This window comes from Sorex fumeus, unplaced genomic scaffold (assembly GCF_029834395.1).
Source record: "Sorex fumeus unplaced genomic scaffold, SorFum_2.1 ptg000153l, whole genome shotgun sequence".
NCBI lineage: Eukaryota > Metazoa > Chordata > Mammalia > Eulipotyphla > Soricidae > Sorex > Sorex fumeus.
Window position 1 is genome coordinate 157,511 of NW_026606210.1, and position 24,119 is coordinate 181,629.

General features: G+C 58.6%; 5 protein-coding genes across 7 annotated transcripts; 4 read left to right on the top strand and 1 right to left on the bottom strand.

Annotated features, from left to right (window-relative positions):
* Positions 1 to 1,416: 1,416 nt before the first annotated feature.
* On the top strand, positions 1,417 to 8,874 carry SYCE3 (synaptonemal complex central element protein 3). Its single transcript, XM_056107114.1, has 2 exons — positions 1,417 to 1,525; positions 8,717 to 8,874. Exons 1-2 carry the CDS (start codon positions 1,417 to 1,419, stop codon positions 8,872 to 8,874), a joined length of 267 nt encoding a protein of 88 aa, XP_055963089.1.
* A 1,149-nt stretch (positions 8,875 to 10,023) lies between these two features.
* Positions 10,024 to 13,923, bottom strand: KLHDC7B (kelch domain containing 7B). Its single transcript, XM_056106996.1, has 3 exons — positions 13,248 to 13,923; positions 11,635 to 11,750; positions 10,024 to 11,565 (listed from the first exon to the last, which is right to left on the bottom strand). Exons 1-3 carry the CDS (start codon positions 13,921 to 13,923, stop codon positions 10,024 to 10,026), a joined length of 2,334 nt encoding a protein of 777 aa, XP_055962971.1.
* Positions 13,924 to 17,869: 3,946 nt separating this feature from the next.
* CIMAP1B (ciliary microtubule associated protein 1B) lies at positions 17,870 to 19,847 on the top strand. Of its 3 annotated transcripts, none has more exons than XM_056107037.1 (7): positions 17,870 to 17,920; positions 18,245 to 18,381; positions 18,678 to 18,881; positions 19,033 to 19,137; positions 19,228 to 19,349; positions 19,439 to 19,579; positions 19,715 to 19,847. In XM_056107037.1, the coding sequence occupies exons 2-7, from the start codon at positions 18,273 to 18,275 to the stop codon at positions 19,793 to 19,795; spliced, it is 762 nt and encodes a 253-aa protein (XP_055963012.1). In that variant the 5' UTR covers positions 17,870 to 17,920; positions 18,245 to 18,272; the 3' UTR covers positions 19,796 to 19,847. The 3 variants fall into 3 exon arrangements, with proteins under 3 accessions (XP_055963012.1, XP_055963010.1, XP_055963009.1); XM_056107035.1 differs by lacking the exon at positions 17,870 to 17,920 and adding an exon at positions 17,943 to 18,025; XM_056107034.1 differs by lacking the exon at positions 17,870 to 17,920 and having other exon boundaries at positions 18,166 to 18,381; positions 19,715 to 19,845.
* A 116-nt stretch (positions 19,848 to 19,963) lies between these two features.
* On the top strand, positions 19,964 to 23,288 carry TYMP (thymidine phosphorylase). Its single transcript, XM_056107033.1, has 9 exons — positions 19,964 to 20,300; positions 20,386 to 20,588; positions 21,207 to 21,305; positions 21,657 to 21,786; positions 21,938 to 22,056; positions 22,226 to 22,388; positions 22,478 to 22,708; positions 22,791 to 22,931; positions 23,017 to 23,288. The coding sequence occupies exons 1-9, from the start codon at positions 20,120 to 20,122 to the stop codon at positions 23,175 to 23,177; spliced, it is 1,428 nt and encodes a 475-aa protein (XP_055963008.1). The 5' UTR covers positions 19,964 to 20,119; the 3' UTR covers positions 23,178 to 23,288.
* Positions 23,289 to 23,332: 44 nt separating this feature from the next.
* LOC130016360 (protein SCO2 homolog, mitochondrial) lies at positions 23,333 to 24,109 on the top strand. The gene has a single exon (XM_056107038.1). It carries the CDS (start codon positions 23,357 to 23,359, stop codon positions 24,095 to 24,097), a length of 741 nt encoding a protein of 246 aa, XP_055963013.1. The 5' UTR covers positions 23,333 to 23,356; the 3' UTR covers positions 24,098 to 24,109.
* The last annotated feature ends 10 nt before the right edge of the window (positions 24,110 to 24,119 follow it).

Consider the following 24,119-nt stretch of genomic DNA (forward strand, 5'->3'; position numbering starts at 1 on the left):
GCGGAGCTCCGAGGAGGAGAGAGCGTGAGCGGACAGACGACGCGGGTGTCGCGGGCAGAGCCGGAGGTGAGCGCGGACGCGAGGCCCAGGCGGCCGCCCCACGCCCTGCACCCCCAGCCGTCTCCCGGACACAGCCCGCACTCAGCCCCTCACGCCCGGCGCTGCGGGCCACCACCTGCCCCCTCACGCTTACCCCTGCCGCTGCCCCCTCGGCTCCTCACCGATGCCCCACTCCTGACTTGCGGGTATCGCGCCCCGCTCGAAGTCCCCCCTCAACCTCCCCTCACCTCAGCTCTGTGCCTCAGTCTGACCGGACCCCTCACCTCCCTCCTGCCTCCGCCAGCACTGACCACCCCGCCTCTGTCTCTGGCTCCTCGTCCTGACCAGCCCCTCGCCTCCCTCCCCTCAGCGCTCGCGCTCGCTCTCTCTCTCTCTCTCTCTCTCTCTCTCTCTCTCTCTCTCTCTCTCCTCTCTCTCTCTTCTCTCTCCCCCTCTCCCTCTTTCTCCCCCTTCCCTCTCTCCCTTCCCCCCCCCCTCACGCCCCCTCTGACCCGGGCTTCTTGCGCTCCCCTCACACCACTCCTCAGTTCTGGCACAGGAGCCTTCACCCTCCAGGGCAGTCGGCAGTTGCTACCCCTGTGCCCAGTCACCTGCTCCCTCCTTCCCTTTGCCACTGAGCCCAGCCCCAGGACCCCCCAACCCCCCCCTCCTCTCACCTTCATCTCTGCTTGACTTTTTTTTCTCCCTCCGTGTATTTTTAATCCCCAGCTTGTTAGTTGTCTTCTCTAGCCACCAGATTCTAAACTTCATGAAACCAGGGATTTTAGTCTTGTTCACTGCTGTAGCTTCAGAATATAAAATATTAAGAGTGTAATGAGCCCAATAAGTAGAAGTTGAACCTACAGACAAGAGATGTGACTGAAACTGTGTAACGAGGCAGTTGAGCAAATCGTCCTCAAACTTAGATGTGAATTATGTCATTCTTAGCCTTCACACAGATTTTTGTAGCCACCTACATGACAGGATTGTTTTTTTCTATTCTGGTGTGTGTGTGTGTGTGAGAGAGAGAGAGAGAGAGAGAGAGAGAGAGAGAGAGAGAGAGAGATTCTGTAGTAGTTTAACGTTACTTAATAGCTGTCTCTCCTGGGACTGAAGCTACAGCACAGCAGGTACAGTGCTTGCATGTGCCACCCAGGTTTGATCGCTGGTACCCCAGCTGGTTTCCCGAGCCCCACCAAGAGTGATCCCTGAATGTGGAGCCAGGGGTAAGCCCTGAGAACTACCACCTGGATGTGACCCAAAAATCAAATAAACTTGACTTCAGGCTTCTATCCTGAGCGGCACAACTGTGAGTGTTGGCGCTGCAGGTGAAAGGTCAGGCTGCCCCTCTGAAGCCTCCCTCTGTCCTCGGCTTAGATGGCTGATTCTGACCCTGGAGAAAGAAACTATGACAACATGATGAAAATGCTGTCGGACCTGAATAAAGACTTGGAAAAGCTGCTAGAAGAAATGGAGAAAATCTCAGGTAGGACGTTTTCCCAAGCAGGATGCCTTCCCCACCCAACCCTTTTGTATGTGTATGTGTGTGATTTCTGGGTTTTGTTTTTTGGGTGTTTGGGGGCCACTCCTGGCTGTGCTCATAGCTTACTCTTGGCTCTTCAGTCAGGGACCACTCTTGGCAGGCTCAGTGGACCACATGGGGTACCAGGGATCATACCCAGGTTGGCTGAGTTCAAGGCAAGTACTGTGCCCACTGTATTATCTCTCTGGTCTCCATCTTTTTAATAACTCCTCCCTGTACTTCTAAACACAAATCAAGCGTCTTCTTAAGAAGGATGGATGAATGTGTCTCAAGTAGTAACACAAATGCCGCGCAAATATGAAGCCCTCAGTTTTCTATTCCTAGTACTGCATGTGTCATCCCCCTAGACTAGTAACCCGTGAAATACCATCAAGTATAACCCTCACAAACTAACAACAAAAAAGAGGCCATCCCTAAACATTTCTCAAATTTTATAGCATGTAACCACTGTACCACAAAATGTTGACATGTTGCCTTTAAATTTTTTTAATTTTGTTTTTTGGGGACCACACCGGGCAATGCTCAGGTATTATTCCTGAGAATGAAATCATTTCCCAAGTGTTGGTTTGCCATGAGTGAACATATATTCACCCTGATTAACTTTAATTGCCGGAGCCCTGGTCGGGGCGGGGAGGAAAGCTCAACCCGCTCCCCTCCAAGGGGCTCCGGGAAGGAACACCCAGGCGCGGGGGCAGAAGGCTGCACTGTTCTCGTCCGGGATCTGGATTTTATAGTCTCTGAGTCTTGGCCGCTGATGGGATTACACGGCGCCAGGGGGCCAGGTGGTGGGTGTGACCCCTGCCTACTGGAATTTGGAGGATCTGGGTGGAAGATGCTCGACTCCAATTCGAGTAGGCTTTCCTCCCCGCCCCGACCAGGGCTCCGGCAGCCGAAGACCTCCAGGACCAGCCACCACCATGCTGAGACCACTCTCCGCACACATGAAGGTACTGGCAGAGGGACAAAGCCACGCGGGTTCCGGGGCCGAGACCTCCAAGCCTACTCGAATTGGAGTCGAGCATCTTCCACCCAGATCCTCCAAATTCCAGTAGGCAGGGGTCACACCCACCACCTGGCCCCCTGGCGCCGTGTAATCCCATCAGCGGCCAAGACTCAGAGACTATAAAATCCAGATCCCGGAACCGCGCGGCCGCAAATTCTTATCAGAACTTTTTTTTTTTTTGACATCTTATTGTCTCATTCCTACTTTGGACAAACTTGCAGGCTATCTAATGTAGCCTGCCCACAGGGCAGAGTCTGGCAAACTCCCCGTGGCATACCAAATATGCCAAATACCAGTAACAATGATGGGTCTCATTCTCCTAAATAGCCTTGAATATAATCTCAGGGCTAGGATGAAAGAGACGTTACTGGGGCCTGCTCGAGGCAATCGACGAATAACAGGATGATGAAATGAAATGAAATGAAAACTTTAATTATCCTTCTTTGTTTGGGTACAACTGTGATAATCAACAGTTCAAAGACCTAATACAGAGTTCTTCCTGGCACCTATTTAAGATATTTATTTTACAAATATTGACAACAAAATTTAAAGAATACTTTCTTTAGTTTATAAATATTTTTCTATTCATTACAATAGAGTTTGGAAATTTTCTCTTTAGAAAATGCTCTCAGAGACCAAAGATTGTACAGCGAGTAAGGTCCTTGCTGTGCATGCTGCTGACCTGGGTTTGATCTCTTGCATTCTTGAATGTGCGGTGTGAGAATAATATAAGTGAACTAAATGAGCCTATCTCAAATTTTAAACACTGTAGCACTGTCCTCCCATTGTCCATTGATTTGCTCAAGCGGGCACCAGTAATGTCTCACAACAAATTGTGAGACTTGTTACTGTTTTTGGCATATTGAATATGTCATGGGGAGCTTGCCAGGCTTTGCCATGCGGGCGAGATACTCTCGGTAGCTTGCCGGGCTCTCCAAGAGGGGCGGAGGAATCGAACCAGTCGGCCACGTCGGCTGCGTGCAAGGCAAACGCCTTATCCGCTGTTCTATCGTTCCAGCCCAAATTTTAAACACAGCAATAGAAATTTCATTAATAGATTCATTGGAAAAAAATAAAGGGCCATGAGTCAGTTTATGAAGCCTGACTTCAGGTTTCTAACCTGAGCAACACAACTGTGAGTGCTGTGTTACTCATTGGATACTAATGGATACTTATACCACATATTCCCCAGAGCCTGCCAGAAGTGATCCCTGAGGAGATCACTTGCTGGAGAGATAGTACAGTGGGTAGGATGCTTACCTTACACACAGCCAACCTGGGTTCGATCCCCAGCATCCCATATGGTCCCCCGTGCACTGCCATAAGTAACTCCTGAGTACAGAGTTAGGGGTGACCCTGACCATGGGGTATGACCCCACAAAAAAAAAAAAGAAAGTGATCCCTTAGTGCAGAGCCAGGAGTAAGCCCTGAAAGAACACAGTTGGATGTGTCCATGCCAAAAAAGAAATGATTGCAGTTTGGGGCGCCAGCAAGATAGTATAGGGGTTAAGGCACTTGTATTGCATGTGATTGACACCAGTTCAATCCCTGCCATTGTATATGATCCCTCCACATCACCAGGAGTGATCCCTGAGCACAGAGCCGTGAGTCATCCCTGATCACTGCCAGTTCTGACACCCAAACAAAAGCATACAAACATTGAAGTATTTTTCCTATATAGTCACTGTCACTGTCCTTCCGTTATTCATCGATTTGCTTGTATATATTCCTCTGCCCCTCTCAGAGAGCCCTGCAAGCTACTGAGAGTATCTCGCCCGCATGGCAAAGCCTGGCAAGCTCCCCATGACGTATTCAATATGCCAAATACAGTAACAACAAGTCTCATGATGAAGACGTTACTGGGCCCGCTCGAGCAAATCGATGAACAACGGGAAGATAATGACAGTGATATATATTTGGGGGCCAGACACGGCAATGCTTAGGACTTACTCCTGGCTCCGTGCTCAGGGATCACTTTTGGCAGGACTTGGGGGACCATCTGTGGTGCCAGAAGTATATATATAAATTTTTAACTTACCCTTTTTAGGAAAAATAATTTCTTGTGACCAGGAAGTAGCTTACTGGTAGGGTACTTGCTTTGCATGCACAAGACCCTGGGTTCAGTCCCTGGCATCACCCAAAATAAAGTAAGTAAAGGCCCTCCCGTTGATCATCGATTTGCTCGAGCGGGCCCAGTAATGTCTCCATTGGAGACTTTGTTGTTACTGTGTTTGGCATATCGAATACGTCACGGGGAGCTTGCCAGGCCCTGCCGTGCGGGCGAGATACTCTCGGTAGCTTGCCGGGCTCTCCGAGAGGGGCGGAGGAATCGAACTCGGGTCGGTCATGTTGGCTGCGTGCAAGGCAAGCGCCCTACTGCTGTGCTATATATAATCCTTTCAGTATAATGACATACTGTTCAACAGTGTTGGTGTATATTCTAGGAATATAAAGTTGAATAGAGATGCTCCTTTTTTGGAAAAAACTGGTGAGACCATTGATGTGTTTGAGTGGTAGAGCACTTTTCTCACATATATTAGACCATGTGTTCTTTTCCTGGTACTGTATGAGTCTCTGTGCAATGCTACGGGAAACCCCCTGAACACTGTTCCAATAGTAGCCCAAGTACCACTGGATGTGGTTGTTTTCTCCCCCACCAAAAAAAAAAAAAAAAAGGAAAAAAAATGTTGGTGAAGATTGGACATCAAAATGACTAATTAGAGGCTGGAGTGACAGTATATTGGGTAGGGGTTTACCTTGCACATAGATTGACCAATCCCAGCACCTCATATGGTCCCCTGAGCCCCACCAGGAGTGATCCCTGAGCGCTGCTGGGTGTGGCCAAAAAACAAAGACTATAAGGTCAGAGAGATAAGATTTACCTTGCATGCAAGTTATCCTGGTGTGATACCTAGCACCACATCTGGTACCCTGAGCACTACCAGGGGTCACTCCTGAGCACGGTGTCAAGAGTAACCCCAGAGCACCACTGGTTGTGGCCCTCCAAAAAGTAAGGGGTCGGGGGCTGGAGTGGTAGTACAGCAGGTAGGGTGTTTGCCTTGCACGCAGCTGACCTGGGCTCAATTCCCGGCATTCCATGTTGTCCCCCGAGCATCACTGGGTGTGACCCAAAAAGCAAAAAACAAAAAAAAGCAGGGGGCCTTGGACCACAGCAATATTATAGCCAGTAGGGTGAATGCCTTGCATGCAGGAGGCCCAGGTTGATCCTTGGCATCTCATTTGGTCCTCCAGACCCCACCAGGAGTAATTTCTGAGAAGAGCCAGGAAGAACCCCTGAGCATCTCCTGGTGTGACCCAAAGTCCCCCACACACACCAAAAAAAAATGACAATAAAAATGGTAATAATGGTGTCCATCAAATACTGGGGAGGAATCCAAATTTGGAGGAACAACTGACTGCCTGGGATACAAGTACTCTTTGATTAGAACTTTAGAGAAGAGGTAGTGATTAGACAGATGAGGCAGGTTGCTGGGGATAATGAGGAAAGGAATTTCAGTTCAAAGACAGTCAAGACTGGGGCTGGAGAGATAGCACAGCGGGTAGGGCGTTTGCCTGGCACACGGCCGACCCGGGTTCGATTCCCAGCATCCCATATGGTCCCCTGAGCACCGCCAGGAGTAACTCCTGAGTGCAGAGCCAGGAGTAACCCCTGTGCATCGCCAGGTGTGACCCAAAAAGCAAAAAAAAAAAAAAAAAAAAAAGACAGTCAAGATACTGTATCCTGAAGGGAAAATCTGATGTGTTCAATGAATCACATCACTGCACAGGATTTTCAAGACCAAAGAAAGAGATAAAAAAAAGGTGAGAAGGGGGCTGGAGCGATAGCATAGTGGGTAAGGGTGTTTGCTTTGCACGTGGCTGACCCAGGTTTGATTCCCAGCATCCCATATGGTACCCCAAGCAACACCAGGAGTAATTTCTGAGTTCATGAGCCAGGAGTAAGCCCTGTGCATTGCCAGGTATGACCCAAAAAGAAAAAAAAAAGTGGGAAGGGTCTTCAATGCACACTAAAGAATTTCATATTTCGAGTACAGTGGGTAGGATCTTTGCCCTGCACACAGCCAGTTAGGGTTCAATCCCCTGCATCTCATATGGTGCCCTGAGCATTACCAGGAAAAATTCCTGAGTACACAACCAGGAGTAACACTTGAATACCACTGGATGTGGCACAAAACAAAACAATGAATTTCATCCTTCTTGTCTCGGTGATAAGGAGTCATTTGGGATTTCAAGGAAGACATTTTAATTTGGTTTGTGTGTGGAGTGGGGGGTGGTCACACCTACCATATGGGGTGCTGGAGATCAGACCCGGGATGGCCATGTGCAAAGCAAGCACTCTACCTGCTATACCATCACTCGGGCCCTGTTTTTTTATTTTTATGTAAATGTTCTATACAACTGTCTAAAGTTAATACATCTTCTAAATTTTTCCTTCAGTAATTTGTCAGAAATCACAACTTAACATTAAAATATATATATAATTTACCTTGGCGGGGGATGGGAAATGGAACACACCTGACTGCTCAGACTCCTGGCTCTGTACTTTGGGAACACTCCTGGTAGTGTTCAGGGAGCATTTGTGGTACCTGGGATTGAACTGGGATTGGCCACTTGCAAGGCAAGTTCCCTTTTTTTTTTTTTTAAGACAAGTGCCTTAACCCTTGTATTGTCTCTCTGACCCTTCAAATTAGTGATTTCGTGTTGATTGTAAGGATGCTAAGGAATGGAATTACTGATATGATAGTTCTTTTTTTTAATATTTTGAGAAATTTATATACTGTTTTCCATGGAATCTGAACCAGATTGTATCCGTACCAACAGTAAATGAGAAAGTCTTTTTCATTACATTCCCCATCAGCATTGGCTGTTCTGGTCTTTTGGGTTAGGGTTAGAGTATAGGCCTCTCTCAGTGGTGTGAAGTGATATCTTATTGTCATTTTTATTTATATTTCCCAGGTAATAAGTGATGATGAACACTTTTTCATATGTCTGTTAGTCATCTATATGTCTTCTTTGGAGAAGTGGTTAGCTGTTGTCCCCATTTTTTTCCTTGTGATTATTAGTTTTGTTGTTGAGATCAGGAGTTCTTTATGTATCTTGAATATCAGTCAAATTTGTCAGATGTGTGACATTTAAATAGTTTCTCCTTTTCAATAGGGTTTTATTTTAGCCCAAGTTTCTTTACCATATAGATCCCCTTTAGTTTGATAGAGTTCCATTTATTTATTTTTGTTTTGCTTCCTTTGCCAATATAATTGACATTTTACTTTTTAAACTCAAGTCTGTTAGGGCTGGAGCAATAGCACAGCGGGTAGGGCATTTGCCTTGCACGTGGCCAGCCCGGGTTCGATCCCCAGCATCCCATGTGGTCCCCCGAGTACTGCCAGGAGTAATTCCTGAGTGCATGAGTCAGGAGTAACCCCTGTGCATCACCGGGTGTGAGCCAAAAAGCAATAAACAAATAAATAAATAAATAAACTCAAGGCTGTTAAAGACATGCACTAACAATCATCACCCTTTATCCTTTCTTCTTTTTTCTCCTTCTTTCTTTTTTCCAATTTTTTCTTAGGCACTGTGTATGCAGGTCTGTTAAGGGTCAGAGCTATAGTACAGTGGGTAGGCACTCACCTTTCACATGACCGACCTATTTGAGTCCCAGTACTCCACAGGGTCACCTGAGTCCCATCAGGAATGATTCCAGAATACAGAGCCAGGAGTAAGCCCTGAGCACTGCCGGGTGTGACCCAAAAAACACTCTGCACTGTGTATACACTGTGAACTATATAGGCAAGGATCTGTGTTAACTCTAATATTTCCTAAGATTTCATATCCAACTGATCTCCAGTCTTCTAGTGTCTTGGTCTGATTTCTCCAGGAGTTAAGGCTGTATGAGATGAAGGAAGTTCATCACTTCTCTCTGTCAGAAGGAATTCTGGTAGAGTTTTAGAGAGGAAACCCCCACACTCTTTCTCTCCTTAAAATCACCAGGTGACCCAGTAGGGTCTGGTCCCCAGGATGCTCATCTGTGCTGGAGTATCCATACACACAACCAAGTGTCCTGGGCCATAGTCCCACCTGTGGCCTGAACAGGATCTGTCTGCTTGTTGCAGTGCAGGCCACCTGGATGGCCTATGACATGGTGGTGATGCGTACCAACCCCACACTGGCCGAGTCCATGCGCCGGCTGGAAGATGCCTTCCTCAACTGCAAGGAAGAGATGGAGAAGAACTGGCAGGACCTACTCAGTGAAACCAAACGCATGCAGTAGGACAGTACGCTGTGGACAGCCTTCCCTTGATGGAGGGACAGCGGCCCACAGGCACAGCTGTGTGTATTTATTTGTATCTCAATAAATCTATTTTCGAACACTCTCTGTCCTGCTCAGGTGCTCATCAACCTGGTGGACAGAGCAGGCAAGTGTTCTAGTGAACTCAGCAGCAGGGCCCTCATGGGCTTGGGGGTGGGGTGGGGTGGGGAGACATTGACCAGGCAGGCAGAGAGGGCAGCAGCAGCAGAGTTCAATCAGCTTTATTCATCGCCCGATGGGGGTTCCAGAGTGGGTAAGGGGGAGTGATATTTACTCAACTCCATGTCCTGGACTCTGGGCTAGGTGTTCACCCAGGTGACCTCATACTTCCACAGCTCCCCTGAATGACCGATGTACCTCACCCCATTTTACAAGTAAGGAAAGTCTCATCAAGTGCACGCAGCTAGGAAGAGGCAGAACTCAAGTGAAACCAGGGTCATATTTAAGGGGGGAGTTGTTAGGAAGTGTGGTGGGCTTCTGCAGGGACTGAACAGGGCAGGCTGGAGAGGGGCCCTAGTGGTCCTGGCTGGGTCCTGGGCTAGGGATACTGATAGAGTTCTCTCTTGGTCCTTCAGGACCAACCCAACAAGTGAGGATGGGCTGGGGGTAGTACCTAAAGGCTGATCCTGAAGAGGCTCCCCAGAGGCCTCAGGACAGAGTCCTAGAGATGAGAAAGCTTTTCCACCCCCTCATGGGCTCCTGGCCTAGTGTGGACCCTAAGGGCAGAACAATGTGCTTCCATCTCCTTCCTCTGCTCACTCTCGCCAGGCACCGCAGGGAGCCCAGCCCTGCCCTTGGGAGCATAGGAGCCCTGCTCTGGGACACCAGGGTGTGCCACGGGCCAACTCTTCGCAGCAGCAGCAAGGCTGGTCTGTGAGATCTGGCCTGTGGGCAGCCTGAAGAGGACTGTGGGCAAGAACTGGGCCCCAAAGCGGGTGAACTTCAGGTGTGTGAGAAGCTTGAGCTGGGAGTGACAGCTGGCCTCCAGCACAGGTAGGTGCCAGAAGGACAGGGCTGTCTGGGAAGGGGGTTGGGGAGAGAAAAGGGCCTGCAGGAGAGGGATTACAACAGAAAAACGTTCTGTATCCCCATTGGACAGATGCGTAGCCCTCAGAGGGCAGTCTGCAGGGGTACTGCCGAGGGCAGAGTCAGGGTGAATGGACACAGGACACCTGTGCCCCCCAGAGGAAAAGGCTGCAGCTCCTTGGCCTGGAACTGGGCTGTCCCCTCAGACACCGTGAAGGTGGCTGTGACCTGGTGGTTGAGGCAGTAGATGGTGTTGCCCAGAACAGCACAGCGGAGCGGAGCAGGGTCAGGCAGGGGCAGGGAGGCTGTGCGGCTCCAGGAGCCTGTCACTGTGTTGTAGCGCATCACCGCAGCGCCCACCCCCCTCAGCAGATCAAAGCGGTACAGGAAGCCCCCCAGCGCCACCATGTCACTGGAACGCCGGTGGCTGGCACTGTATGAGCACTCATCCCACGTGTCCTTGTCAGGGCTGTACCTGAGCAAGCGGTAGAACAGGTGGCCCCCGGTGACATAGATGTCCCCACGGCAGGCCACGGCCTCGTGTGCCACAGGGAAGGTGCCGGCAGGGAGGGGAGCTCGTGAGGTCCAGGCATCCGTGCGTGGGTCGTAGCGCTCCATGCTGTACAGGCACTCGCCCCCGATGGCGTAGAGCAGCCCGTCCAAGGCCACCAGCTTGAGCTGCGCTCGTGCCTGCTGCATGGGCTGCACTTGGCTCCAGATGTTAGTCAGGGGGTTGTAGCAGAAGACCTCCTTGGAGCAGACTGCCTGCGCACCGGAGCCTCGGATGCCCCCCGCCAAGAACAGGTAGTTGTGCATGGTGCAGAGACCACAGCCCCTGAGCGGGGCCTCCTCGGGCACCTGGGTCAGGGGCCTCCAGGTGTTCTCTTGGGGGTTGAACACGTGCAGGTGGGAGCGGGCAGGCAGGTGGGCAGGCTCTGCCGCTGGGGCCTCCTCCCTGGGTGCTCTCCGGGGGAGACCCCCGCGGCTCACCTGGTAGAGGCTGGGCAGCACCAGCACCCCCAGCACGGCCTGGCCGCGGCGGGTCCGCAGGCTCAGGATGCGCTCGCGCTCGGCCCCGCTCAGCTGCCGGTAGAGGCCGGGCTCGGCCAGCACGTGCAGAAGGTTGTCGCTCATGAGGGCGTAGGTGTCCTGCGCCAGGCCGGGCTCCCCGCGCTGCTGCGCGACGGCCAGCGCCTCGAGGCAGCCGCCGAGGTCCAGGGGCCGCGGCAGAGCAGCTGTCGACGCGGGCTCGCGAGCCGCGGCGCTGGGCCTGGGGTCCGCCGGCCCCCCGCTCCCGGCGCTCTGCGGCAACGCCGCGGCTTTGCGCGCCTCCCGCTGCGGCGCGGCGCCCGGGCTGCGTCTCCGCGGGCGCGGGCGAGGCCGCGGGGCTGCGGGGGGCCCCTGGCTCTGCGGCCCACTCGGAGCCTCGGAGCAGAGCCCCTCCGGGAGACTGGGCGCGGCCCCACCCGGGGCCCCAGAGGGCGTGGAGGGGCCGGGGGCTCTCCCCGGGAGGCTCTCCGCCTTGGGGAAGGGGTGGTTCCTGAGAACCATCGAAATCAGGGTCCCCCAGCTCGTGGAGAGCCGCCCCTCCTGCTCCTGGGGCGCGGCCCCGCGCCCCGACGGCTCCTCCTCGGCCCCGGCTGGGGTGGGGGCCACGGGGTCAGGGGCTGGAGGCTGTGCGGCTGGGCTGGGGACGGGAGCAGGGACAGGGGTGGGGGCTGCCGCGGGGGCGGGAGTGGGAGCAAGGACGGGCATGGGGGCTGGGCTGGAGGGAACGGGAGCAGGGACAGGGGTGGGGGCTGTGGCAGGAGCTGCGACGGGCATCGCGGCTGGGGTGGGAGCAGGACCTGGGGTGGGGGCTGCTGCGGGGGCGGGGTCGGGAGCGGGGACAGGTTTGGAGGCTAGAGCTGGGGCTGCTGCCTGGTCCTGGGCTGGAGCCCGGGCAGGGGTGGGGTCCGGGGCTGGAGTGGGGGCGGGGGCGGGAGCGGGGACAGGTTTGGAGGCTAGAGCTGGGGCTGCTGCCTGGTCCTGGGCTGGAGCCCGGGCAGGGGTGGGGTCCGGGGCTGGAGTGGGGGCGGGGGCGGGAGCGGGGACAGGTTTGGAGGCTAGAGCTGGGGCTGCTGCCTGGTCCTGGGCTGGAGCCCGGGCAGGGGTGGGGTCCGGGGCTGGAGTGGGGGCGGGGGCGGGAGCGGGGACAGGTTTGGAGGCTAGAGCTGGGGCTGCTGCCTGGTCCTGGGCTGGAGCCGGGGCAGGGGTGGGGTCCCGGGCTGGAGCGGGGGCGGGGGCGGAGAGAGGGATGAAGGCAGGGGTAGGGACTGCGTCTGCGGCAGAGATAGGGACAAGGGTGGAGATTGGACTGGAAACTCCGGTGGGGGCTGGGGCAGGCACGGGGACTGGAGCAAGGGTGGAGGTGGGGTTAGAGGTGGGGGCTGCAGCTAAGGCAAGGGCAGGACCCTGAGTAGGGGCTGTGATAGAGGTGGGGGTGGGGACTGGGAGGGCAGGAGCAGAGACAGGAGGCAAGACTGAGGTGGGGACTGCCCTGGGCCCCTGGCGCTCTGTAGGGCCCTGGTCAGTCCCAGGGGGAGAGGAGCCAGGGTGGGCAGGTGGGGAGGTGAACAGTGGGCGGGGCACCGGGGAGGGCCTCGGGGTTGTGCCCCAAACTGGCTGTACTAGCAGCTGGGGAGGGGCCATGCTGTGTCCCCCCTGGCCCCTGCTCTGCTCCGCCTGGCCCTGCCCAGATCTGCCCCCTTCTGCAGACTGGACCCCTTGCTTCTCTGTCCAGCCCTGCGCAGAGCTGCAGAATTCATGATCTGCAGAACCGTTGCCCGCAGGTGCTCCCACAGAGGCAGTCCCCTGCCCATGGACTGGGCGGCCCTGTTCTGACCCTGGGCACAAGTGGCTGCCAGTGATGAGGACTTCCCTCCTTGCCCAAGGCCAGCCTTCCTTGGACGTTGGGGATTCCTGAGATCCCCTGAAGTCCTGGGGCCCAGTCTTCTTGCTCTCATCAGTTTTGGCCCCTGAGTCTAGAGTGAGCATTGGAACGGGTTGAGGACAGCTTTTCCTGTGCCCTCTCTCTGAGTCATCTGCCTGGGGCCCAGCCTGCCCCACGTGTGATAGGGGCAGCTCCTGGGGAAAGGGCATGCGCTGGGTGCCCCCTGAGAGGCTGCAAGCTGCATCCACTGCATCCCACACACTCACCACATTGCCCAGGCAGAGATAGTCTGGCTTGGGGCGGCCACAGGGTCTCACTCCTGAGCTGTCCACCTGCCTCTGCAGCCGGCTGCGTGGACCTCTCCCCAAAGAATCACGTGGCCCCAGAGCCCTTTTCCAGGGTCTGCTGTCCTCTGCTGTGGTGTGGCCCGGGAGCTGGTGGCCTGCTGCCTTGGCTTGGACACCTCCTGTCTTCTCCTGCAGCTCCCTGTCTTCGCCAGAACTCCGAGGGGTGAAGTATATCAGGAGGGGGGCAGAAGTCCCCCCTACTTTGCTCCTCTCCAGCACGGAGCCTGACCCCAGAGGTTCCTTTCCTCTCCCTTGAGGGTCCTCTGCAGCGTTGTTGCCCTGCTGCTTTCCGCCAGCCACTTGACCAGTTGTCTGGAGCGAAGGTGCCGCCAAGGCAGCCAGCCCCCCACCTGGGGGGGTCTTCTGCTCCTGAACTCCTGTGGCAGCCACACTCTCCTTGCCTGCTCCCGGAAGAGCTGCTTTTCCCTGCCCTGGGCCACATCCTCCAATACCGCCACTGGCCTTTGGAGACAGGGCTGGCCCAGTTCCTCCAGTCTGAGCAGTTTGAGCCCCGGAGTCTGTGGCTGCTGCTTGTCCCTCTGCTTCCTGGTGCTGCCCAGAGCCAAACCAGTGCAAGGCCAGAGCAGTGGCAGCGACCACAGCAAGTGCCAGCAGGCTCAAGGCAGGGCTGTCCCAGTCGTCTTCCTCTTCCCCTGCCCAGCCCCAGGCGGGACTGGCAGGCTCCGAACTGCCCTGCATGGGCATCATGGAGATGCCAGCACCAGACCCAGCATCAGGCCCGCAGCTGTGTGTGAGTGAGTCCAGCACTGGGCCTGGGCTGCCTCTGCAGGAGGTGTCCAGGGAAGCGCCCCGCCCAGAAGCCGCCAGTTAAGGTGGACTGTGCTAGTGCCAGCCACTCTGCCTGGCTGGTGGGTAGGGCAGGGAGTATGCAGGGCCTTGTGTGGGTATCAGGGGACAGCATTGTCTACAAGAGCTCACGCCTCTCCAGACGCCCCTTCTCCTCTTCCAAAAGTTCTAGAGGCAGTTTAATAGCATCTCAGCCATCCTGCTTCTAAGGAGTGCACACACCCCAGACTCTTCTCTGTCCCTCCTCTGAGCATAGGTCCAGCCTCAGGGGACTCTGGCAAGAAAGAGTTACCCCTGGGGAGATGGTATCTGTAGTTTTAGCAACTTGATGCAGCCCGATGAAATTACCAGAAACCAGAGAAGAACTCCCCACTGTTGGCTGGCCAGGAAAGAGGAGAGGGGGCCCTTGCAAGCTGCCTCTGTGGGGGGTGGGGGCGCTGGCACTGTGTCCCCCAAGTTCTGGGGGAGGGGAACTTGTGCAACAAGGCAGATTTTACTGATAGTACCACAGAGAGGAATGGGTTTGAAAAGAATTTTAAAATCCAGAAACCCCAAACTTTTATTTTTTTTTTCTTGGCCAGGCTTATTGCAATCCCCCTGGCCTGGGAGAGCTTCCTGCTTCCCTAGGTCTGGCTGCACTGACTGACCACCTGCCGCTGTCCCATGCCCTCCCTCACCCTGACTCCCAGTACCCCTCCCCATATTCCTTGGGAGTCTCTCTACCCTCACCTTCCCCTCAGCCACTCAGAGACTGCATGTAGGTGAGTCTTCAGGGCAAGCATTTGACCTTCCCAGAGAGGAGCCTTCTCACCAAAGCTGGCCTCAGGTATCTTCTTGGGACAGGAGCCAGGTGGGGCCGGAGCCCCTGGGATAAGGCAGGGCTTCAAATGTGTGGGTTGTGCTTCTTGCGAGACACAGACCTCCCTGACTCAGGCAGCAAGAAGGTAGCCCAGGAGCGTCCCTGGCATCCAGCCTGGCTCTGCTGGTCCTCAGGTATCACACCCATCTCTCTGGTCCCCTCCTGGCTTCCCCAAGCAGATTACATGACAGCAAGGGGTGTGTGTGGGGGGGGGGTCATGCCTTAAGGTGGCCCTCCACCTGCGGGTGGAATCTTGGATATGGCCTTCATCCTTTCCTAGCCCAGGTATATCTGAGGGACAGAGAGAACAAGGAAGTCACCTCAGTGAAGAGACTGGGACGCTCAGTTCCCCAGAAGGGATGAGGCCCAGCCCAGTTTCTCTAAGTGATAAGAAGTGAGTCTGAGACCCCACAGACCTAGGATCTGCCTTCAGAGGGGTGTCGTGGGGGTCCTGGCTTAGGACAGCAGCAGGAAAGACCTCTGCTGTTTTGACCCAGAGCTCCGTCCCTGCTCAGCTTCCTACCTGCAGAGGAAAGGAGCATTAAGCCGCATCTCCTCAGCATCAGTGTTCCATTACGAGTCACTTGGCTGGGCCAAGGAGATGACGCAAAGGGCTGGAGCACACGCTTTGCATGTAGGGCACGAATTCAGTCACTAGCATCATGTGGTGTCCAGAGCACTGCCATGGTACTCAGCACTGTCTGCCCTGCCCCACCCCCCACCAAGAATCACTAATCAGGGGCTGGAGCGATAGCACAGCGGGTAGGGCCTTTGCCTTGCATGCAGCCAACATGGCCGACCCAGGTTCAATTCCCAACATCCCATATGGTCCCCCGAGCACCGCCAGGAGTAATTCCTGAGTGCATGAGCCAGGAGTAACCCCTGAGCATTGTCGGGTGTGACCCAAAAAGAAAAAAAAAAGAATCACTAATCATATCAGCTACGGATATTTCTAAATCTACAAGTAATAGTTGAGGGCTGGAGAGATAGCTCGATGTGCTAAGCTCATGCTTTGTTTAGTTTTTTTGTTTTGGGCCCACCCCTGGTGGTAATCAGGACTCCCTTCTGCCTTTGTGCTTAAGAATCACACACCCCCACCCTCCACCCCCGGCAGTCTCGGGTTTATGTGGTGCTGGGGTCGGCCACGGGTAAGGTAAGCACCCTCTCCTCTGGAGCCTCAGCACGATTTGTATGTAGGAGGTGGGGCTTGATCCCCGGCAGCGCACCATCCCCTTCACACTGCTGAGAGCAACTCCAGAGCACAGAGCCAAGAGTAATCCTTGAGCACTTCTGGGCAAGGTAACAGTTGAAATATCAGTTACACCTATGAAAGTCATAGACACTGCCAGATACTCGCCCTGTGTTTCAGAATTTGTGAAAAAAAGACAACAGGGTAAAATGAAAGGAAAACGAAATCTTGGTGCCAGAGCAATAGGACAGCTGGAAGGGCATTTGCCTTGCATGCGGCAGACCCAGGTTCAATCTCCGGCATCCCATAGGAGCCCCCTAAGCACCGCCAGGAGTGATTCCTGAGTGCAGAGCCAGGAGTAACCCTTGAGCATAGCTGGGTGTGACCCAAAAAGAAAAACGGAATCTCTTACTTGTATACAGAGCGCCCTCTGGTGGAATTGCTGTATACAGTGCTCTCCAAAATAAGGAAAAATGTTTCCAAGGGCCCCCTCTGCCTGGGTCCTTCCTGTGCAGTACTCTCAGTTCTGTCGCCCACATCCTAGCACCATCTTTCCTTTGCTGCCTTGAGATTCCCTCAGCTCTGTCCTTTCCAGAAGCTGTTTTTGCTGCCACTCCCAGTGTTGAAGACCACTCAGCTCCTGCTAACCTCATTTCTCCTTTTGTAGATGACTTGGGTTTTCTTTCCGTAAGGTTGCAAGATCTTAGACTGAACACATGCCTTATTTTGGAGGGGAGGAGAACGCTCCTGGTAGTGCAGGGCTTTAGCCACGCCCAGAAGGAGAGTGCTCCATGGCTCTGGGGACCACTTCTTTATGATTCACATGTCAGAGAACTCATTTCTGTAAATCTTCAGCCCAGAACCACAGCAGCACCCAGAATCTGGCTCTTTCTTTTCTTCCTCATCCACACCCATCAGTCACAGAGACAGGGTTCATAGGGGCCACTCCTAGTGATACTCGTCAACTAGAGTCCAAGGGTGCAGGGCTGCACCTGGCACACTCAGGCACGTGGGGCACCAAGGATTAGACCAAGTCTCTAGCCCCGTGCGATCTCCTTAGCCCCAGAAAGCTTGTTCTATTTGGGGGTACCTGGGGGTGAGGAGGCTGGGCTACATACAGCAGTACTTGGAGTATCCCACCACTTTGTTTGGGGATCCATATCTAGTGCTGGAGATCGAACTGGGGTCAGCTACATGCAAGGCAATTGCCTTAACCTGTCCGGTGTCTCCAGCCCCACAGAACTTGTTTTGGAAAGGGTCAGGGCACAACCTTTGTAGGTCACAGGGTCACTGTGGCAACTGCTCAGCTGGGTCCTTGTCCCCAGACAGTAGCACAGAAAACGAGGGCTGTGTCAATAGAACAAGATCACATGTGCAGGTGTGGCCGTGGAGGTCATGTAGTCCTGATTCCATTCGGTATTTCTATTTTTTTACTCACTTTTTTACTTTTGTGGTGCCCGTTACATGCTCCTTGTTTTACTTCTTCTGATTTAATTTCTAGGTGCTCAGGCATTACTCCTGGCAGGGCTCAGGGGACCATATGGAACACTGAGGATGGAACCCAGGTCAGCCACGTGCATGGCAAGTTCCCTGCCTGTTGCACAAGTTCCCTACATGCTTTTTTTGGGCAAACATTCCATGGGCTTAAACAGAAAGTTCTCCTGTTCCACCAAAGAGTTGGGTCCAACTTGCTGTTTGGACTCTGCGGAGTCTAGTCTCATCTGTGTTTCCTGGCTACAGATCTGTCCACTCTTGGGTGGGGCTTGTGAAGTCCAGGAGGCCCAGGAAACCCCCACTGCTGCCAGGCGCCGGCGACACCCGCGGAGGCCCGAGAGGGGCGGAGTCGGGTAAGGACGCATTGGCCCGACGGTTGCCAGGAGGCCAGACCCGAACACAATGGGGGCTGCGGGCCGGGCCAGGACGGAGCCGGACACTCCGCGGCGCGGGAGCAGGTCAGTGCGGCGGGGAGCCGGGCGCCCGCGGATGTCCAGTCCCTCTCCGAGATCCGCGTCCGGACTCGGCTGCCGCGGACACCGCAGGGACGCGCCGGCGCCCACGCCCCGCGGAGCCGGAGAGCCCCTGCTTGCTCTCGGGCTCGGGGTACTGGCCGGGAGGGGCGGACGGGCACGGACTCGGGGTGGAGGGGCCGGGCCGCCACCTTCTGTCCGCAGGTAAGCGGCCAGCGCACGCCCGCGCATCATGGGCTCGGACGTGTGGGTGGGCCCGTGGCGGCCGCACCGCCCGCGGGGCCCCATCGCGGCGCTCTACAGCGGCCCCGGGCCCAAGTACATGCTCCCTCCCAACACCGGTACGCGGGGCGGGGAGGGGATGTGCAGGGCGTCCCGGGCATGGAGGGGAGGGTGTGCGGGGCAGGGGAGCGAGGAGAGAGGGAGAGGGTGTTTGGGGAGCGAAGGGGGTGTGCAGGACAGGGGAGCGGGGAGGGGGCGTGCGGGGTGCCCCGGCACGGAGGGGGCGGTGTGCGGGCCAGTGGAGCGGGTGAGGCTGTGCGGGGCAGTCTGAGCACCAAGGGTGGCGTCCGGGGCGGGGGTGGGTGGCGAGGGGGAGACGGGGACGGGCGGTGACGCGGGACCAACCTCCCCGCAGGCTACGCCCTGCACGACCCGTCTCGGGCCCGCGCCCCCGCCTTCACCTTCGGCTCGCGCCTCCCCACGCTGTCAGCTCCGAGCGGCCCAGGCCCCGGCTACCTGGTGCCGCCGCGCATGACCGCGCGCGGGCGCGACGGCACCCCCGCCTTCTCCATCTACGGCCGTCCGCGCGCCACCACGGCCTTCCGCACCCCGGGACCGGGTCAGGCGCTGGAGGGAGGCCTGCCCAGGGTACCGGCACTCGGAGCTGGGGCTAGCCACCCGCTCCCCCAGCCCGAGATGCTGAAAGAGGGGCAGGAGGGTGTGGCCCAGCACCCCACCGGAGTCCAGCTCACGCACACCCCGCCCCGCAGGCAGGTACCGTCCGGAGCTGGCCGGGAACGTGGCATACCCCAGTGCGCCGCGGTACACCCTAGCTCCCCGGAACTGGGGCCTGCGCGTGGATACGCATATCCCAGGTGAGGAGGGGGAGGCACGGCCCGCACCGCACCGGCCCACCCCAACAACGCGCGCCCACCGCTCCCCTCCGCCCCTCCTCCTGCCTGCAGGCCCAGCGACCTACAAGGTGCCATCGCTCTTGGGCCCAAACTTGGTCAGTAAAGTCTCGGCCCCGACTTACTCTATGAACGGCCGCAACCCGGTGGGCAGCTTCCTGGAGGACCTGAGCAAGGTGTGGGGAACCGCAGGGCCCCGGCAGTCGGGGGTGGGGCCGGGGCATCGGCAGGACAGGCTGGACCCAGCGGCCCTCCCGCCCTGCAGACCCCAGGGCCCTGCGCTTACCACGTGGTGAACACCGGCGTCTACAAGTCCCGGGCCCCCCAGTTCACCATGCTGGCGCGAACGTCACTCCCCCAAGACCAGTCTCAGAAGCCCGGGCCAGCGGCCTACAACGTGGACCAGGTGGTCTGGAGCCCAGGGTCGGGGGTCCGAGGAAGGGGATGAGGGGCCCAGGCCTGAGGTCCAGGGGTTGGGGCTGGGGGCCAGGCACGAGGCAGGCTGCTGCCCGGGTGCCAGCGCCGTGTCCTGGGGCCGCAGAACCGTAAGCCCGGAGGCTGGAGCTTCGGGATCCGGCACTCGGACTACATGGCCCCGCTGCTCATCGACCCGGAGAAGTGACCCTCCCGCGCGCCCCTCCGCTGATCACTTAAAACTTGAGAGTAGCCCTGCGTCCGCCTGTCTGTGCGCGCCGCGCCTTGCGCTCGGGCGGGGCCCTCGGGATTGGCCGCGGGAGGCCGGGGCCGAAGTCCTCGGGCCGCCGGTCCGCGGCGCCCGCGCCGCACTCGGACAGAGCGGGCCGAAGCCGGTGGGAGTCCCGAGCGGGTCGGGCGAGGGCGGCTGTCGGGACAGGTACGCGCGGGGGCGGCGGTGAGGGGCGGGCTCCAGCCGCCGAGACGCGCCGGGGACCGGGCTGCGGCAGGCTCCAGTGCAGCATCCAGAGCGATGGCTGCACCCCGAGGCGCCTCGGAGGGAGGGTCCCGGGGTCCCGGCGACTCTTCGCCGGAGCCCAGGCCGCTGCCGGAGCTCATCCGCCTGAAGCGCGACGGCGGCCGCCTGAGCGAGGTGGACATCCGGAGCTTCGTGCGCGCAGTGGTGGACGGGAGCGCGCAGGGCCCGCAAATCGGTGGGTAGGAGAGCGGGGCGCCCCCGGCCGGACCGCCCACCTCCTGCCCCCGCATGCTGTCTACATCACCGAACCCCGTGCGCAGGGGCCATGCTCATGGCCATCCGGCTGCGAGGCATGGATATGACGGAGACGGAGGTGCTGACTCGAGCACTGGCCAACTCGGGGCAGCAGCTACAGTGGCCTGAGACCTGGCACCAGCAGCTGGTGGACAAACACTCCACAGGGGGCGTGGGGGACAAGGTCAGCCTGGTCCTGGCGCCTGCCCTAGCGGCCTGTGGCTGCAAGGTTAGAATCACACATCCCCAGAGCCCTCCTGCTGCTTCACTGCTCCTGACCCCAAGCCTGGCCCAGGAATCCCAAATGCAGAACCCAGGGTTTCTGCCCACCCCCTGGCAGAACGTGGGTCCCTCTCCCCATCATGATATCATGATCTCCCTGCCAGGACCAAGTGTCCCAGCTCTTTGTACCTGTTTTCTCCCCAAGGGCCTCCCATATCCCCACTCCCCCAAGTCACCCTCCCAAGGACAGAGGCCACCCTCCTTCCTACTGACCACCCTGAAAATTGGGCAGTGTTTTTCTTTTTGGATCACACCCCGCGATGCACAGGGGCTACTCCTGGCTCTGCACTCAGGAATTACTCCTGTCGGTGCTTGGGGGACCCTATGGGATACTGGGAATCGAACCTAGGTCGGCCGCGTGCAAGGCAAATACCCTCCCCGCTGTGCTATCATTCCAGCCCCCAAATTGGGCGGTTTACCCGCAGTACCCTCTCCAGCAGCTGGGCATCCCCTGCATCTGCCCACTAGATACTCTGGCTCCGCTGCAGCCCAGCTGGGAACAAGGGACAATGCAGGTGGGGGTAGGGAGGGGACAACGCAGGCGTGTCAGCATGTTGCCCAGCAGGTCCCAATGATCAGTGGCCGTGGTCTGGGGCACACCGGGGGCACCCTGGATAAGCTGGAGTCGATTCCTGGATTCACGGTCCTTCAGAGCCCAGAGCAGGTAGAGCAGGGCTACAGATGGAAGGATTGGCTGTAATCTCTGGAGGATCACTGCTGGGTCATTAATCAGTCACTTATGCATGCGCTGATCAGTTGTGGTCACTGGTCTTTGGAATCATACCCTGGGCTTGGTTGAATTGCTGTCTCACTGGCAATCATTAATGGGCTACAGGGTGCTGACTAAGGTTACAACCAGGCAATGAGGGTATTTCTGAACTTATCCCTCATTGGTTATGGCTTTGGATACTCGTCGAGGTTGCTGAAGACTCCTTGATCAGCTTGAGGGATGGTCAGTGATTAATCAGGGGTCACTGAGGGTCACTGGAAAGCCTGATTCCATGGGGCTCTCCAGATGCAAGAGATGCTGGAGCACGTGGGCTGCTGCATTGTGGGTCAGAGCCAGCAGCTGGTCCCTGCAGACGGTCTCCTGTATGCAGCCAGAGACGTGACAGCCACCATCGACAGCCTGCCCCTCATCACAGGTGACCCAGCCTCACAGCGTGCCTCAAGCCCTGCCCCGAGGTCCTGTCACCGTCCCAGGGGCCTGGACCCGCAACGTTTAGGCCCCTCCTTACTGACCAAGCCAGGAGCTTGGGGCCCTCTCCTCACCAGCGGCCTCTCTGACCACCACAGCCTCCATCCTCAGCAAGAAGGTGGTGGAGAGGCTGTCGGCGCTGGTGGTGGATGTGAAGTTTGGAGAGGCTGCGTTCTTCCCCACCCAGGCCCAGGCCCGGGAACTGGCTGAAGCACTGGTGAGCCCCTGTCCCAGCAGCCATGTCCCAGCCCGCACCTGCGGGGACCAGGCCCCTAGGCGGCAGCCCCTACCTTTGGGACACCACCCGACCCCAACCTTGGAGCCAGGCCCGCATGCAAGAGTGCAGCAGGGCCTGGGGGCGCGTCGGCCCAACCTCGTTTCCGCAGGTGGGCGTGGGGGCGGGCCTGGGGCTGCGCGTCGCGGCTGCCCTCACCGCCATGGACGGCCCTCTGGGCCGCTGCGTGGGCAACTCGCTGGAGGTGGAAGAGGCGCTGCTCGCCATGGACGGCGCGGGGCCACCAGACCTGCGGGACCTGGTCGTGAGGCTCGGTGAGGCCCCGGCGGGGGCGGGGGCGGGGGCGGGCCGGCCCAGCGCCGCAGGTCCCGGCGCCGCGCGTCTGAGCCCGTCCCGCCCGCAGGGGGCGCTCTGCTGTGGCTTGGCGGGCAGGCGCAGACCCAGGACGCCGGCGCCGAGCGCGTGGCCGCTGCGCTGGACGACGGCTCGGCCCGGGCACGCTTCGAGCGGATGCTCGTGGCTCAGGGCGTGGACCCGGGCCTGGCCCAGGCCCTGTGCGGCGGGAGCCCCGCGCAGCGTCGGCAGCTGCTGCCTCGCGCCCAGGTGCAGGAGGAGCTGCGCGCGCCCGTGGACGGTGAGTGCCCGGAGAAGTCCAGCCCTGCCCGCGCCGCCGCCGCCGCGGCCGCCGTCCCTGAGCCCAGCCCCCCGCCCCGCAGGCACCGTGGAGCTGGTCCGGGCGCTGCCCCTGGCGCGCGTACTGCACGAGCTCGGGGCCGGGCGCAGCCGCGCCGGGGAGTCGCTCCGGCCAGGCGTGGGCGCCGAGCTGCTGGTGGACGTGGGCCAGAGAGTGAGCCGCGGTGAGCACCGCCCCCGGGCCCCCGGGCCCCCGGGCCCCGTGCGCGCCGGCCCACGCTGACTGCCCGCCGGCCTGCCCGCCCGCAGGGACGCCCTGGCTCCGCGTGCACCTGGACGCGCCCGCGCTCAGCGACCCGCAGCGCCGCGCCCTGCAGGAGGCGCTCGTGCTCTCGAGCCGCGCGCCCTTCGCCGCCCCGTCGCCCTTCGCCGAGCTGGTGCTGCCGCCGCCCGCGCCTGCGCAGCACTAAAGCCCGCGAGCCGCCGCCGCGCCCGGGCGCCCGTGGGCGGGGCCTCGCGGGCGCCGGAAGCGCCGGCCCGCGCGCCGGAAGCCCCGCCCCGCCCGCCCGCGCACGCGCGCTGGCCGGGGCGCCGCCGCGGAGCGCAGGCAGCCGCGTGGGGCGCGGGCCCGGTGACCTTCCCGCCGCCCATGGCGCTGCTGGCGCGGCTCCCCGCCGCGGGGCTCTGCCGCCTGGGCCGCCGCGCGCTGTCGCGGCTCGGGCCGGCGGGCGCGCGGGGCCCGGGGCTGCGCGCGCGGCTGCTCGTGACCGCCGCGTTCGGCGCGGGGCTGTGGGGCGCCTGGCGGGCCGCGCGCGCCGAGAAGGAGCAGCGGCGGCGGCAGCAGCGGGCCGAGGCCCTGCGCCAGGCGGCCGTGGGCCAGGGCGACTTCGAGCTGCTGGACCACCACGGCCGCCCGCGCCGCAAGGCCGACTTCCGCGGCCAGTGGGTGCTGCTGTACTTCGGCTTCACGCACTGCCCCGACATCTGCCCCGACGAGCTGGAGAAGCTGGTGCAGGTGGTGCGCGCGCTGGAGGCCGAGCCGGGGCTGCCCCCGGTGCAGCCCCTCTTCGTGACCGTGGACCCCGAGCGGGACGACGTCGCCGCCATGGCCCGCTACGTGCAGGACTTCCACCCGCGCCTGCTGGGGCTGACGGGCTCCGCCGAGCAGGTGGCCCAGGCCAGCCGCAGCTACCGCGTGTACTACAGCGCGGGCCCGAAGGACGAGGACCAGGACTACATCGTGGACCACTCCATCGCCATCTACCTGCTCAGCCCCGACGGCCTCTTCACGGACTACTACGGCCGCTCCCGCTCGGCCCAGCAGATCGCGGACAGCGTGCGGGGCCACATGGCCACCTTCCGGAGCGTCCTGGGCGAGCCCGGTCATTAAAGCGGAAGAGGCGGCCTGCGTG

Coding starts and splice junctions, on each gene's coding strand:
- CIMAP1B (XM_056107037.1), top strand. CDS start 18,273: ATGGGCTCGGACGTGTGGGTGGGCCCGTGGCGGCCGCACCGCCCGCGG. Junction 18,382..18,677: donor CATGCTCCCTCCCAACACCG/GTACGCGGGGCG, acceptor ACCTCCCCGCAG/GCTACGCCCTGCACGACCCG. Junction 19,580..19,714: donor CGGCCTACAACGTGGACCAG/GTGGTCTGGAGC, acceptor CTGGGGCCGCAG/AACCGTAAGCCCGGAGGCTG.
- SYCE3 (XM_056107114.1), top strand. CDS start 1,417: ATGGCTGATTCTGACCCTGGAGAAAGAAACTATGACAACATGATGAAA. Junction 1,526..8,716: donor AGAAATGGAGAAAATCTCAG/GTAGGACGTTTT, acceptor TGCTTGTTGCAG/TGCAGGCCACCTGGATGGCC.
- TYMP (XM_056107033.1), top strand. CDS start 20,120: ATGGCTGCACCCCGAGGCGCCTCGGAGGGAGGGTCCCGGGGTCCCGGC. Junction 20,301..20,385: donor CGCGCAGGGCCCGCAAATCG/GTGGGTAGGAGA, acceptor CCCCGTGCGCAG/GGGCCATGCTCATGGCCATC. Junction 22,057..22,225: donor GGGAACTGGCTGAAGCACTG/GTGAGCCCCTGT, acceptor TCGTTTCCGCAG/GTGGGCGTGGGGGCGGGCCT.
- KLHDC7B (XM_056106996.1), bottom strand. CDS start 13,923: ATGCCCATGCAGGGCAGTTCGGAGCCTGCCAGTCCCGCCTGGGGCTGG. Junction 11,751..13,247: donor GAAAAGGGCTCTGGGGCCAC/GTGATTCTTTGG, acceptor TGCCCGTCGCAG/CTCCTGCCACAGCCCCCACC. Junction 11,566..11,634: donor CCACCCCTGTCCCTGCTCCC/GTCCCCAGCCCA, acceptor GGGGCCGAGGAG/GAGCCGTCGGGGCGCGGGGC.
- LOC130016360 (XM_056107038.1), top strand. CDS start 23,357: ATGGCGCTGCTGGCGCGGCTCCCCGCCGCGGGGCTCTGCCGCCTGGGC.